The 15,825-nt window shown below is 37.4% G+C and overlaps 1 protein-coding gene across 1 annotated transcript; it reads left to right on the plus strand.

Moving 5' to 3' along the window:
- The first annotated feature begins 2,035 nt into the window (after positions 1 to 2,035).
- Positions 2,036 to 9,808, plus strand: osr1 (odd-skipped related transcription factor 1). Its single transcript, XM_008400146.3, has 3 exons — positions 2,036 to 2,364; positions 7,799 to 8,497; positions 9,120 to 9,808. Exons 2-3 carry the CDS (start codon positions 7,827 to 7,829, stop codon positions 9,250 to 9,252), a joined length of 804 nt encoding a protein of 267 aa, XP_008398368.1. The 5' UTR covers positions 2,036 to 2,364; positions 7,799 to 7,826; the 3' UTR covers positions 9,253 to 9,808.
- The last annotated feature ends 6,017 nt before the right edge of the window (positions 9,809 to 15,825 follow it).

Raw genomic sequence — 15,825 nt, forward strand, 5'->3', positions numbered from 1 at the left:
AATCTGAAGTTTATTTTGAGCTCAATATAAGTTTCCAAAACTGTCATATAAATGTCTAGCTGCATGGCAATTTATGATAGTCATAGTAGTAGTAATAATAGTTTATTTTTGGAATTCAGTTCCCTAAGAAAAAATGCAATAAAGATTTGTTGCACGCAGAAGGATGTGTTTCAGATGGCAACTTCTGATAATTTTATTGATTTGGCTCCCACCTAATGAAAGACAGAAATTAAGTTTTAAATTTTATGCAGAAATATTACGCTGTGGTATGCAAAATCATGGGGAAGAGTCATGTCTTAACTGTTGTCCAGCAGCCATCGACATCCACTGCAAACAATAAAAATAAAAATAAGTCCCTAAATGTCATTGCTGATGTTTGGCATTCAAAAAGTGCTGTATTTATACTCTTGGTAGAAAGTTGAGTGAAAGGAAAAACTGTGGTAGAAATATGACAACTGTGACCTTGAGACACTGAGGGAAGTTTCTATAGTAAGTGATGATTATTTGAGCTATGCCATCTACTGGTGTGACTGCGCTATATTGTATTAATTAAGTGAAGTCGTCTACTTCACTTAATTAAGTGAAGTACTTAATTAAGTGAAGTACTTAATTAAGTGAAGTAGACTTCACTTAATTACCTTTGTAAACTGTATGTTACAGTTTACAGAGGTAAACTGTATGTTACGGAGTTAACATACAGTTTGTTACCTCTGTTGACAAACTGTATGGAAATGTTTATCATTTTCCATTGGGAGTGTAGGCTAACCCACACTCCCAAAAACACCAATAACTATTTTAATGAATGTGATATCACTGCGCCTGATTGAGGAGCAAACTGGTCTGACTGGAACTCCACAGTGAATCTATTGAGTATTGTCAAGAGGAAGCTGAGAGACACAGAGTCAATAATGGAGGTAAGTTATAATATTCACATATTAAAACTGAATTCTTGCTTTAAGTTGATTGTAGGCTAAACATATCCACATTTAAAGGAACAGACTGCCGTAAAACTTTTAGATGTGCCTCCGCTGCACCACACCTGAATAGAATAATTATGTTATTAGCAAGGCGCTAGAGAACTTTTCTACACAAGAAGGAGGTAATTAAGCCATTTCATTCCAGTGTTTTGTAACTGTGGCACATCTAAAAACTGCAGGACAGCGGCCCTTGAGGACTGGAGTTTGGCACCCCTGGATTAGACACTTGAAATATATAACTCTGTGTCTGGCACATCTATATCAGTTTGCCTTTTTCATTTAAATTATTGAAATAAATCAAATTTTCAGTTATATTCTAATTTGTTCCGATGAGCCTGCAGAACTGTTTCAGATTGAGAGCCTTGCTTCATTACAATACATTTGAAAGGTGATGAATTATTTTTACTTGATTCTGTTTTGAATTTCTTTGTTGTTTGCAGATGGAATGTTGATTGACTGTAACAACTATTATTATTAAGTGTGTGTCTCAGTGTTTCAGATCAAATACTGATCAAATTTTGAACCGACTACATCAAGAGTGCTGCACTAATGAGCAGTTAAAGATATTGCCTTGCTAAAGTTAGCTTAAGGTTTGATTCTTTAAATTATAATATAGAGAGTCAAATTCATCAATTTGGCCATCCTTCCTAATGAAGTTTCTTTGAAAGAATCAAAATTATTATTTTTTTTATCTGCAGAGTCCTGTTGTAGTAACATGTCAGGCCTACAGGGGTCGTTATTCTCAAACATTTTTGCTTGTGGAGAACTGGACGACCGCTACGCTGATGTAAGTAAAAGTGATTAAAATGACCAGAACATTATACGTGCATATGAACACACGTGGTGTGAGCTGCAGTGGGACAAACAGAGATATAAAAACATATTTAAAAAAAAAAACAAAAAAAAAAAAAACAAACAAATTAAGACACTAAGTATTTATCAGTTACCCCAAGTTTCCACCAGTAAATGTCACTTTGGATGAGTCCAGAAGCGTGTGCGCACCCTGATGGCCGAATAAAGAACCACCCCATCACGCAGGGCCACATCTTCTCATTGTCCAGCTGTGCATGCTCTCCAGAGCGGTGCTGCGGTTATGGGCTGGCTGTGTGACGTGCCAGGAGGTGTCGGACTGTGGGCTGAGATAAAGAGGCGGCTGAGAAGAGAAGAGCGCGCAGAACAGTGCGGCAGAGCGCAGAGACGTGAACACCACAGTGCCTGAACATCGGAGCCCAGATCAGACCAGAGCAGAACAGTTTAAGGCAGCCGGAACATGCTGCTGCCCCAGCCGACACATTAACGCCTCCGTCCCGGTTCAGACTGCTACGCGGCGGGCTTTCACGTTCTGAGCGTCCGGCGGGAGAAAACCTATAAAACTCAAAATTCATTGGTAAGTTTTTATATATATATATATATTTTTTTTAATTTTAATAATGTTAAGTAACAGTTTTTGGTCGCAAGTTTTATTAGAAACATTTTTTTTTAACAGTTATTTCCTTATTGACTTGAAGCGCAACAGGTGTTTCGCCTTCTTGTGACTGCATGGCTTTTACTGATGCTCAAAATAGTTTCTTTTTCATTTTTAAAGCGTTTGAATTCTTTATTTTTATATGAAATGTGTTAATTTCACTCGCTATGTCATTTATTTCCAACACATTTTAATAGCAACTGTCGATTTAACGTATATGTTTGCAAAAACTGGATACAACGCGCTGTTTTGAATTGATGAAATCCTTGTTTAATGAGGTCCAAACGCAAAAAAAAAAAAAAAAAAAGAAGAGAAAGATGCTGCTTTTCTGAATAAACATTTCTGTAGATACCTTCTGACACCTTCACACCGTCCGGCCTCATCAACAGATTAATCACACTGCTCCACCAAACCACACATGGGATCTAATTAAGTTTAGATGCATTTAAGGCAGTCTTTGCGGGGAGAAATCTCACGGCTCCAATGATCAAACTGTGATTTATCTCAAGTTAAAAGCTTCTAACTTCATTCAGAATCAGACACTACTTTGGTAGAAGTCACGCTTCCTGCTCTCAGTTTGCTCTCCCTTAGAAGTTTCTTTTAAAAACATTTTTTTAACAATGAAACTCAGCATTTGTAATGACAAATGTACCGCATGGTGTTTTGTAACATTGTTAAATTGTTCAGATTAAAGTCTCAGTAACGACATCCCAGATCAGTTCATTGTAATAAAAGTCAAGTCAAAATTCCACTTCAAACAAATATATAAGACAATTCTGAAAATATACAGAAATTTGCTATTAAAATGTTCAAAACTGAGTAATTCACTCTGTATATGCTTCCTTTCTATTCTCTTACATTGGTTTTATTGTCAAATTTGCAACTATTCTACTTATGTTTGAAGTTTATCAGCTTTTTTTCACTTGGAGCAAATCAGATCTTTGCCAAGTAAAGCTCTTCTGTGTAGTTTTTTTTTATTGTTGTTGTATTTCCAAAGTACAGTAAGTAGATCTTAACCTAGAATTTCAGAAATTCTGGTTTTATCATTTCACTGAATCTAAAGTTCATGAGAGAGGTCTGGGTTTACAGTTTCCTGCTGACAGGTGTTTATTCTTCAGAGTGCAGTAAAGAAATTGTGCTCTTACCGAGTGCATGAGGACGCCGCGTTCTCCAAACACGCAGCCATTCATCATCTGTGATATAACGTCCACAACTTTTATAAATCATTGCCGCAGCTTCATAGGCATTAGAGCTCCTCTGCAAAGTTACGGCAGAAAAAATAAAAATAAAAGAAACACACTTTCACAGACTTTCTGGGCTCACCTCCGAGTCTACTTTTTTTTCCATCTAGCTGAGAGAACAAACTCCCAACAGGCCTTGAAGTGGAACCCTCATTTAATTTCGGATGTTATCCTCATGCAGGGTGCTTTAAAAATGTTTAGTGTTTCATGTTTCTACATAAAATTTTATAATTCCCACATAAACTGAAAGGAATAAAGAGAACGAGACATTAGAGAAAACTGCTCATTCTTAGCTGTACATTTATGTGCCTTTGGGTTTAATTAAACATTTAAAGAGACAGGCAAAACTCGTACATGATTTCTTTTTTACCTCTTTTGTTTCCACTTTTTTGCTTTCCTAAATGTGTTAAAATGTAAATTATTGCAGCAGAGTGAAACAAATCCATCAGCAGGAGGAGTCCTGCGTGTCTTCTCCTCTTGGTGTGTTGAGGTGAAGGTGTAAAGCCCTCTGAGGCGCTGAATCTCACAGTTCGGACTGAACAGAGGGGGGGCCGTTCGACACCTTGGGGGCCCCTGCAGACACAGAAGGGTTAACAGGAGCAGGGAACTTATCTCCTCTAATGACCTCCAGCATAAAAGTCAATTACTTCTGCATGGTGATCAGAAAGGAGGAGCCGGCGGGGGGGCTGTTTGAGCGCCTCTTCTCCTCATTAGCAACCTTTGCTGCAGTTTCAGGAGGGGCCTCCTTCAGTTCAGCTCTTTCAAATATCTGCGACTTCTGACTAATTCTGGAAGATTCTCATTGTTTTTGTTTCCACTTTTTTTTTAAATCACATACACAATTTTTTTTTTAATGAATTAAATTAGATGCCCCCAGATTTCAAATATAAAAATATATTTCTTTAATAATAAATCTCATGATAGTTCTAACCCAATAAGGTGGAATTAATTGTTTCATGCACTTTTTGTTTTGACAAATATTCTGTACAAAAGCCTCAACAAATCCCCATACATTTTTTTTATTTTACTTTTTAGAAATCCAGCTTTTTATATCTATAAATACTGAAGGAACCATATTTTTTTAAACACCAGGACTTCTTCTGTCAGCTTGACACGGCCAGCAGCTTTAAGGGTTTAAAACCACACAGGACAGAGTAAGAGAAGTAAGTCATTGACTGAAATTAGATTGTCTTCCTTTATCTGACACCTGCTTTGTAAAATGAGCTTTAGTTTGTGTATCAGTAGAATTGGAGCAAGAAAAAAAGGAACAAACTGTATGAAACTGTTAAAGAAAATATGTCATTATTAGGAGAAAATATGCTTAACATAAAATATATCTAATTAGAATTTTTTTTTTCAAACATTTTATTTCCATTTTATTTTGAAATATGAATCTCATCCCTTATTAATCTGTTATGGATCATCAGAATTTATAATGTTATTTGAGTAGCAATATAAATATATATCCAACATTCTGATGAAAGCGTGATAATTTCTTCTCTAAGGCATATTAGACAAAGTATCTAACTTATGTTCCCTAAAAACACAAATGTGGTGCAAAATAATAGCTTTCCTTCTTTGTGAATGTGATGAACATTTCCTGCATTCAGTTGTTCCCCGTGAACAATACAGAAAACAGTGAAAGTCACTGTTATTTTCTTAATTATTTACCTAATTGCACATTTAACAAGTTATTTACCTTTTTTATTGACTTATTTATGTTTAGTTATTTAAGCACTTTGAATTGCCTTGTTGCTGTTGCTGTGCTATATAAATAAAACTACCTAACCTTACTTAATGATATAATGACATTACTTGTTATTTATTTCACTATTTAGCTACCTATTTAAAACTGGGTAGCTGACCTATTTATTTATTAGGGACTTAATTGATTACTATTTATTTCCTCATTTAATTTACTTTTGACTAATGTATTTTACTGATTTCTTAATTACCTCCTGTGCCATTTTAAGTTTTAGTTGCTTGCTTATTAAGCTATAGGCTGATGTATTTATTTTTTTTACTGAAATACACTATAGCTTAGATATGTATGTTTTAACTATTAGCTGTTCATTTCACTTACTGATCTACTGACTTGCTTTTCCATGTACTAAATTAGTTAAATCATACTTTAGATTTTAAAAAAGTTGCTTTTCATTAAAGTGTCACCAAAATACTGATGTAATAACATGAAGAAAATAAATAAAAGGACCTAAAAGTATAAAACTACTCTTTTTTTAAGAAAATGTTTTCACTTTTGTAATAAAATATGTTCTATATATGATTTTTAAAAACAGTTTGCTGAAGTAGGTGGTTCCATAGGAGCTGCAACTGCCAAGTTTACCTAAGGATGACAAAGAGCAAGACGCTTGTGATATTTACTGTCATTAAGAGGACTTCAGAAAAGATGTAAAAAACACGATTTTACAGACATTTTGTTTATTTTGCTGACAGACTAGAAGCCAATAAGAAATAACAGATTTTGTAACTTTCAAGAAATGAAGCAAGTATGCTCACAGACATTTATTATATCTCTGTTATTAGAGATAATTTCTCAATCGTGACCCTCATGAATTTCACTCTGAATAAAACAGGAAATAAAGGTTAAATACAAAAACTATAAAAGCAAATAGTTTATACACAAGCAATACAGGTTTTTTTTGGTAATTATAAAAGTAGTGAAATTCTTTTACAAGGTGTCTCATCCTTATAGCTTTTCTCTTCTACATTTATGGATAACTTGAACTCTCACAAACATTAAAACTAGCACCACCTTTGTGTGAGACATTAGTGATAGTAACCATGTACTTGTGAACGCAGAACGTGCAAAACGATGTTAGCATTTCAAACTGTACTGTAAAACGGTATGACCACAGATTCTCAACATTCAGATTGTAAAATCGTGGAAAACTTTATGCGTTCATCCAGATATATTTCTTTGAATTTCATTCACTTAAGGTCGACCTGTCCTTCCTTCGGTCAGGACACTTTCACAAACTCAGAACAGCAGCTGCATATCTGTAAGCGGGTTTGATGTGAGCGACGTTGTGCCGAGGTGTGGCTCGTGCCCTAAAAACCTGAAGCTGCTGCTGCTTGGCGGCTCACGTCCATCATCATCTGCCTCAGACAAAGCAACATTATTGTCTATTGTTACTCTAGCTTATCAAACCTGATGTAACAGCTCGCAGGTATTTCTGTGGCTGAATGCTGTCATTCTGTCTCTCTGCCCTCAACAGCCCCGGGCATGTTTCTGGGAACAGGAAACACCCACACATAGCTTCGGGAGTATGCTCAAACGTTGGCAGTGGTTCTATATTTTCATTCACAGAGACGTTGGTCTAGAATATTCCATTAAAAAAATGAAGCCTATTCACAGTCAAGGTGATAAATCTTGGTTTAAACATTTATTATTATTCTTCATTGTTAAGACCAAAGTTTATCTTCACACAAATTTTAGAGTTTGAGGAACATTTTTTTTCTTTTTTTCTTGATACATGCTAAACAACCATAAACCTCCCTGGTTTATGGTCTGCCAAAGTATCCTAGTGTCAAATGTGACATAATGTGTCCCACTGCTTGGACCCAACAGACAAAACAATCTCATAAAAATGAAATAATTTGAGGCAGTGCAACGGCCCAATTAAAGTCCTGACTAAAAAACTGAATAAAATGCTGCTTTGAGTGATTAAAAACTACCAAAAGAAATGACTGCAAACATTAATTAACTGAAGCAACACTGGAAAGAAGAGCAGGTCCAAATTCCTCTGTAAAGATGTAACAGAAAGATAAAGTCATACAGAAAACCACTACTTTATTGCTACTGATTATGTTCCTACAAGCCAAGAATTTTTATTCCCATAAATAATGGATGTTGGACACAGGATAAAATGCAGCTGTGGGGTGTCAGTTATTGTGTCTGTGGGCTTATCAGACAGAGTGGGTCCTCCAGAGGTCTGCATGCAGGTCTAAGGATTCAGCTAGACCAAGGCCTGATAGCTGATCTACTTTCAAAGATCTGTCAGTGAAAATGATGTTTTGTTGGTTTACTGTTTTGGACTCGGTTGTAATGAGCTACGTGTTTATTTATTTTCATTCTGTTTCTCTGTGTTTATCAGACTGCCTGCAGGATTTGCAGTAGCAGCCATGGGCAGCAAGACTCTACCAGCTCCCGTCCCTCTTCACCCGTCCCTTCAGCTGGCCAACTGCTCCCTCATCCAGACCTCCTCGGGTCTCCAGCTGCCAGCCGATCATTTTCAGAGCATCTACAGCTTCAGTGCTCTTCACGCCATCCATCTTCACCAGTGGACCCTCGGCTATCAACCTCTGGCCTTCCCCCGATGCACATTCTCCAAGCTGCCTCCTCAGTTCTCCTCCATGGCCTCCATCCCCATATTCCCTCACCTCCTGCAGCCAAAGCTGGACACAGCAGGATTGCTGCAAAACTCCAAGAGCAAACCACGCTTTGACTTTGCCAACCTGGCGGCAGCAGCGACGCAAGAGGACCATCTGAAGGTGGAGGACCTGAGCATGACGGGTGCTGCTGCTGCAGCGCAGGTATCATCTCAACACCAGACCTCGGCCAGCCTGGGCTGCCTGCTGGATGTGACCAAACTGTCCTCACCTGAGCGCAAGTCCAGCCGAGGCAGACTGCCCTCTAAGACCAAGAAGGAATTTGTCTGCAAGTTTTGTGGCCGACATTTTACGAAATCCTACAACCTCTTGATCCACGAGAGGACGCACACAGACGAGAGGCCGTACACCTGCGACATCTGCCACAAGGCTTTCAGAAGACAGGACCACCTCAGGGACCACAGGTTAGAAAAGTCCTTTATCGATGTAACACCTTGTTCTCATTCCAAAGGCACTGCGGCTTTTACAAAAATGTGAGCCAGTCAAATCCATTTTTTTTTTCTCACTCTTGTTGAAAGAGTGATGACTTGCAGGTATGGGGTTAAAAATAAGCCATTAAATCATCCTCGCTTTTGACAGCAGAGAGACAAAAACAAGACACTTCCTGCAACGATTAGAAGATTTATAGCATAAGTTGAACTTGTACATGGAAAACTACACGTACAAAACATTCAAAGTGTCGTCCATAAAGAACCTAAATTAGCCATGTCTCAACTCTACCAAAGACATTTCTATTCAAAGTGCAATCCTAACAGTTTCTTTGTCTGTTTTTTTCAATCCGAATTAAACGTTTTCTAAATATGGCTGCTGGCCACGTGAAGAGAAATATTTGATGACACATCTACAAAGGCATCTGTGAATGTAGGTCACCCGTGGTAGCTGCCATGAATTAACTGCTGCTTGTGTAGATGCTACATCACATAAATGTATGTCCTTGACTTTATGGTGAAATGTTTTAAAAAAGCCTGACTTTGCTTGGAAGCTTTCCTGTAGCATAATGCTGTGCCTTGTTGTTTCCCGCTGCAGATACATCCATTCCAAAGAAAAGCCCTTCAAATGTCAAGAGTGCGGAAAAGGATTCTGTCAGTCCAGGACGTTGGCTGTCCACAAAACATTACACATGCAAGTCAAGGAACTGAAGCCAGCCAAGATGAAGTGATTCACTGCAGCAGCAGGGAAAGGGACCGGGAACACTGGAAAAACAACACGACCAAAGACAACCGCCAAAGATATCTTCTTTCTTTTCTCATCTCAGCCATTGGAGGCGCAGCTTTCAGTGTGAACATTCCTCAAGGAAGAAATGTTCCAGCAGCTGACTCTCCGTAGAAATAATGCAGAAATAAGCCTTAATAAAGACTGTGCGTTGGGCTATCAGTGCCTGATTTGGCAGCGAACTCAGTGGATGTGTCGAATGTGAAATGGAGCTCAAAATAAAATCAAATAAAAAAGAAACCTCCTGAGGCTGCTCAGCACAAATATTTTCTTCCAAAGCTTATAACCTAAAGATGGACTCTGCATGTATGCAAGATATGTTTCTAGAAGCCATGTTAGCGACACACAAATATCACATTCCAATGTTATTTTTGTACAGATGCATTATATCAAATTGTATTTTTGCACTTTAACCTGATTATTAATTATTGACATATATCACTGGATTTCCTAAACTTATTTTTTAAATGAATAATCATTTCTAAATAAAATATTTTACTGTATCAGGTTGGCTGTGTTCATCATTTAAATTAGCTTACATAGCCAGTCATGACTTCATGTAAAAGTCCAGTTTTAATGCTCACGATGACATGTTTTATTTGACCATGTTGAACCTTTAACCAGATGTTAGCAGGTTCCTTTAGAGGAGAGAGATGCTTCTTCTAGAGCCTCAGAAACCCCACCTCGGAAAACAAAGCGCAAAAGTGATAACTTGTATAATAACCATTTTTGATCACAATCACTTTGTAAATAATCCAAGCTTTATATAATGTTTGTAAAAGAAAATAATAAAAAAATAACAACAAAACAACATTTATGTAGCTTCTCCAAGATGTAAAAATCACAAAAAGGCCCTGAATTAGTTTTATTTTCAAAATTCAATTTTATTTTTCCACCACATTCTATATTTTTTTTTATTCTCATCATGTTAATGAAGCCAAAAAGAGTTTATATTTATATATGTATATAGAGTTATAGTTACTGAAACATACTTACACAAATAGCCACAGAACTCTACTGTGGAGTTCTACTGTGTGCTGTAGTTCAGAAATACATTGAGGGATTTTGCAACTGCTTCCTTGTCATTTTTTCTTAGAACAAAAAAGCTTTCTCATATATTTCCCATTTTAAAATAAAAAAACTTCCTTGTAAAACTGCTTCAGTTGAACTCAACACCAAAATAGATCTCATAATATAACATGAAATCTGCAAACAGTAAAATGTTATTCACTCCATTAGAGCACATGATTGTCACCCTTTTATGTGTAGCTCACCTCTTCACCCATCCCTCCTCCACCTCCATTTGCAGCTTTGACTCCTTCATTGTGTTTATCACATGTATCTTTCCACATAAAATCAATTTTGTGCTGACAAAACTTCTAGAAAATTTATCCTGCAGTTTAATAAAACAATCTAAGATTTTTTTTTTCTCTTTTTACCTTTTATTTTATTCGTTTTTCACTTTGGAGGACAATGGTGTTCCAGCCTGTATTTTCCCTGACTATTTTTGCTGCCTGTGTTAAGAGCAGAACAGAGCTGATGCCCACCTTACCAAAGAGCAACAGACACCGTGGGGTGGGGGAATTTCCAGAATACTACAGAAACTACTTTGTGTTTGTCTTTTCATGAAAAGTGAATTCTGTTAAATTTCACATTCTAGTGGGGAACAGTTCAAACCAGTAGAAGTTTTATGAAGTGCACATTATCTGACAAAAAAACAAAAAAAACAAACAACTCATGAATCATTACCTGTAATGTTATTTTAACATTATTTGCAAATACAATAGTCACAGAGAAAGATATATATATATATATATATAAAGTGGTACATTTCTACAACTATAAATAACATTCTTAGGCTCACTATTGGTTGGGTTACAGTTTATATAATAATCTCAAAGTGTTTGAAAAAAAATGTTTCCATGGTAATATTGCATTTGCAAAATAACTTGTATGCTCCACATATATGCTTAACAGTTTGACCATTGGGCAAAAAGGAGGCAACCAGATTGTGCCAATCCATTTTTTCTATACATACACAGCCCTGCATGGGACCCCAAGCTGATATATTAGCACAGGATTGTTTTATAGTAAGCCAATAATGCCAATAATCACAATGTGTTGCTGCTTCCAGGAGCAAAAACTTAACTTTCATGTCTATAAATTCATATGAGTTGTTATTTTATAAACAGAAAATTACTTGAACTTACAGCAGTGAGTTGCACACAATTCAGGTTACTCCAAAAAGAAACACTGTCAAGTTCAAATATCCAGAAAATATTGACACCACTCATGCAATGTACCATTTGAAGCTCTTTCCTTTGAATTTAAAACATTTTCCATGCTAAAAAGTCAGCCTATAAACCTGTGCAGATCCAAATATGGATCTGCACTAACCTAGAACTCCCTACCCAGAAACACGAGTTTGACTGTAAAATGTAAATGATATGACAATGCAACAATATGCAAAACATTTCAATCCTGTATTCAAATAAATGCTGCAGAAACAAAACAAAGCACAAAAGACAATGTATGTTCTAAAGGGTTTGGACAAGAGAGGAAAATTTGAAATACAATAATTCTTTAATTTGACTTATTTTGGCAGAGTGCTTGATCTTGTGTTTTGTTTTGGAAAACGTACTGAAAGCACAGGAAGTATCTAGAACTACTGCTGATATGTCTAATTCTGTCATGTGTCTGGTGATGCTCTAAAAAGTTCTCAGTTTTCATGTTACTACTATGATTGTCCCTTTGCAGAAGAACCCAGTAAAAGATGACAACAAATGATTTATTTCAATGCAATAACAATTAAAAGCAGCTTAAAAAATATTAGGGATGACATTCACTAACAAACAGTTCAATAGACCGATTAAAGTCCTAATTCAAATCTGATTTGGTCTCATGCAAATGACAAATGGAAATGAAACTCATAAGGTGTAAAATTATTTTCAAATATGTAGCAGCAGGTACATTATCACACCAGTCTTACATTCGTAGCCTGGTTTATCTGCATTTTGGACCTTTATTGTGATACATCTTCCTCTTCAAGAAGTCCCACCATACTCAGAAAATGAATACCCCAGAATTTCTTTGTTCAGCCGTTTGCTTCTATTATTAAAAGAGGAGGGATGCAACACCTTTCCTCTCCTGGTGTCCAGCTTCAGATCTTCTTTCTCCTGTTTCCAATTCTCAAACAATGTTTTTTGAAATATTGCAAGCCTTTTATTTTTTTCCTGAAAAGACATCACTGAACTGTTTTCAGAAGTTCAGCCATCTCTCTGTTAACTTTCACCAGGAAAATGAACTTGAAGGATCTTTTGGTAGCTTGACTTGGGGAAACAAAGACCGACCTGAACAAGATGAACTTGAAGTTAACTCCTCAAGGGCAAAGGTTAACGAGAGGCCGTATCCCTCAGCCTTGGAAGTTGTGATCAGACAGATGACCCAACCAGATCTGCACATCATCTACCATCTTTGACCTCGTTTCACTCAGCGTTCCTAGTAATTGAATGCAATGTGTGTCTTTGTGCGCTCAACGTGTTTAGTGCGTCATGCAGGAAGAAAGCTGCTGGTTGAGGGGAAGGAGAAGAGCTGAACGGATGGCCGACCCACACACCGTTTCTCTTGTAGTCAGGAACTCATCAGTCTGTCATCGAGTCCCTGAGTAGCCGGAGACACAAACACAAGTGGACAGCTGAAGCCAGCAGAGGGTTGTGAACGTGACTTGTTGGTGGTTGTTGATTTGGGTACTACTGGAGGGACTTCTTCTTTGTCCACTTGCGCTACTGCTGCCAAAGCTGCAGACTTTTAAGTACCGAGACGGCTGGGAACAAAGAGCATTGTTGAGAGAAACACGTTGCCTTTTGATGGTCTTGTCTTTGTAAATGTAGTGATTATCCACAGTCGGGCAGCCTATTTAAGAGGCCCTGGAAAGCAGTACTAAAATGCTTTAAATGTAAGCCATCAGCCCTGTTACAATGGAAAATTGTTCTTTTATGTGTCTAGAAATCATAAATCAGTTCAAACTGCCCTTTTCAACAGCATGGCAGAATACGCTGTCGAGCCCAAACATAAGTTTCATCAGTGTGAAGGGAAGCAGCCTAAATATAGCTTTGGAAACTTTCAAAGGTGACATAGCTCAGCTTAGCATGAGTCTTAGTTGGTCCAAAAGTAGGAGGAGGACAGTTGCAGAATAAGTTCATATTTAATTGTGTCAAATCTCACCTTGTTTGTTTTTTTTTTTTTTTCCCTTCTGTAATTTTCTTTCAAATTCTCAGTTTGGTGGCAATTGATCTTACACCCCTATATTCAGGTTTAAAACCAGTTAGATCCATTTTAGGTCACAAGTTCATCATTGGGATGACAACCATGGAAAACAACGATCACACCTTTCAATCAATCAGCCCAGAGTTCATACATGTGGTCTTACTGTTGGAGAAAATTCACATATGTATAGGAATGACAGGCAAACTGCACATTGGAAGGTCAAGATTTGAACCTGGTGTCTGTTGTGCATGATTGTTTTGTTTATTTTATTTTTGTTGTGAAAGTCACAGAAACCGCATTTAGACAGGAAGTTTAGTTCAAATGCAGAGAACAGTGGTAAGTAAGAAGACAGTTTCAAAATATTTGCTGTATTACAGAAGTACAAGAAGGAAATTATTTAATCTATGTCCCATCATAGGTGCACTGACAGGACAACTGCTAGATATCATGAGACACACAAATCAATTATCTACTTTTTAAAATATTGAGCATTTTCTTCATGAATTCTAATTTTTAATCTTTTTAAGAGTTCTGATCACTGGAATTATTCTGTTGTTCTGCATCGAACCGTCTGTGCCGGTTAGCTCACCAAATTTTGACAAAGTGCTTGTAACACAGTTTATTACTTCAATTCCTGATTTATGTGTCGCGTTTGGCCATATGGTTGCATTTAAAACATGATTTGCAGGAATGTATAAAATTTGTACTTTTAGACCACATTTTGTTTAGCTACAGATGGTGCAGATTTTGGTTACATATATCTTCAAGAATGCTCAGTGGCTAAAGGAATTTAAAAACAACCATGAAAATGCAAGTGTGTTTTGAAAAAAACAATAAATAGACTTTTTTTTTTTAAATCTCACCTAAACATCCAAAGTCAGAACAAAGTTATAGGCTTTGGGAGCTGATATATCTGGTGCGTCTATAAAAGGCATCAGGGAGCACAAGTTGTGAAGAATCAAAGTAAATCAAAATAGCGAGTGAAGGTCAGTAAGTACAGATGATGCCAAATAGCTGCAGACGAATGATTTGCCAGGACTAAATGGAGTTTCTAAAAACATTCTGGCTTTACTGTTTGTTTCTCTTTGGCTTGATTTGGTCCTTATTTCATAATATATCTAACTAAATCATCCAGTTGTTACAGCTTGGATTTTTTTTTTTTTTTTTGCATAACACATAAAAATAATTGAAAGCTGTCAGGTTCTACATTTACTGCCTGTGTTGTATGACAATAGAGGGGACGGCTTTCCCGCTGGCCTTGAATTTACCTCTGTGTCCTCTGGGCTTGGGGGAAATGTCATTCACTGCTACTGTCCTCACCAGGGGATTTAGGAAGGGCTGGAAGCCTCCGCAGCGCTCTGAAGGTGGTGCTGTACACAGTAGATGTCACTCTGGTTCACTGACACTTTTATGGCTTCCACCCGGCAGTTGAGTTGGAGGGTGGCAGGATGAACGCACCGTGAACTGACAGATATAGAGCTGAACTGAACTGGCCTCCCTGGCTACCTCCAGTGAGGGAGGAAAGAGGAAAGACGCCCCCCCCCCCTCTCTGCTCCCCATCTCCATTACAGTTGTTTTACAGCAGCATCAGAGCAGACCAGGAAGGTGAAAGCAGGTCTTGATGAAAATCATTTCCACATGGCCACTGGCCTCCTCACCCACAGTTATACAGGGATAATGGCACAGGGCGCGTAGTGACTCTCGCCACTGCTGGGGTCTCGTAATGACACAACAACCTGCAGCTGCGTTGCATTAAAGCAAGGCGGTGGCTGCTGAGATCTTTACAAGCTAAAAAGCCAACTGTTATCCTGAGATCAGTGGATAATATTTGGCTTTTGACAATTCATCCACAAAAAGATGTAAACACAGCAGTTTCAAAAATAAGCCTTTCAACCATCTGCGAAGATCTACTTATATTTTTTTCTCAAGTGCTGAAGTCAGCTCGCATCTCAAAGATTGTACACGACATACTTTGGAATACCAACTTGATGTCAAATGCTCAATTTTCATCACTTCACGGACATATGGATTAGCAGCGTGCCAAACATTCCGATCTGTATTCTTTCCAACTCTAAAGTTGGACAAATTTTCAAATAAATCCTAAAAAAGTTGGGTAAATTCTACAGCGGAATTATTTTGTGTTATTTAGCTTGTTATAAATCCTCTCAGACCTTAAACAGCAGCCTTCTGTTTGATGATTTTCATGCTCTTTTGTAGTTTTCCCTACATTGTGGAGATTTTTAATTTCATACTA

Source organism: Poecilia reticulata, chromosome 22, assembly GCF_904066995.2.
Source record: "Poecilia reticulata chromosome 22, P_reticulata-male-v2, whole genome shotgun sequence".
Classification (NCBI taxonomy): Eukaryota; Metazoa; Chordata; class Actinopteri; order Cyprinodontiformes; family Poeciliidae; genus Poecilia; species Poecilia reticulata.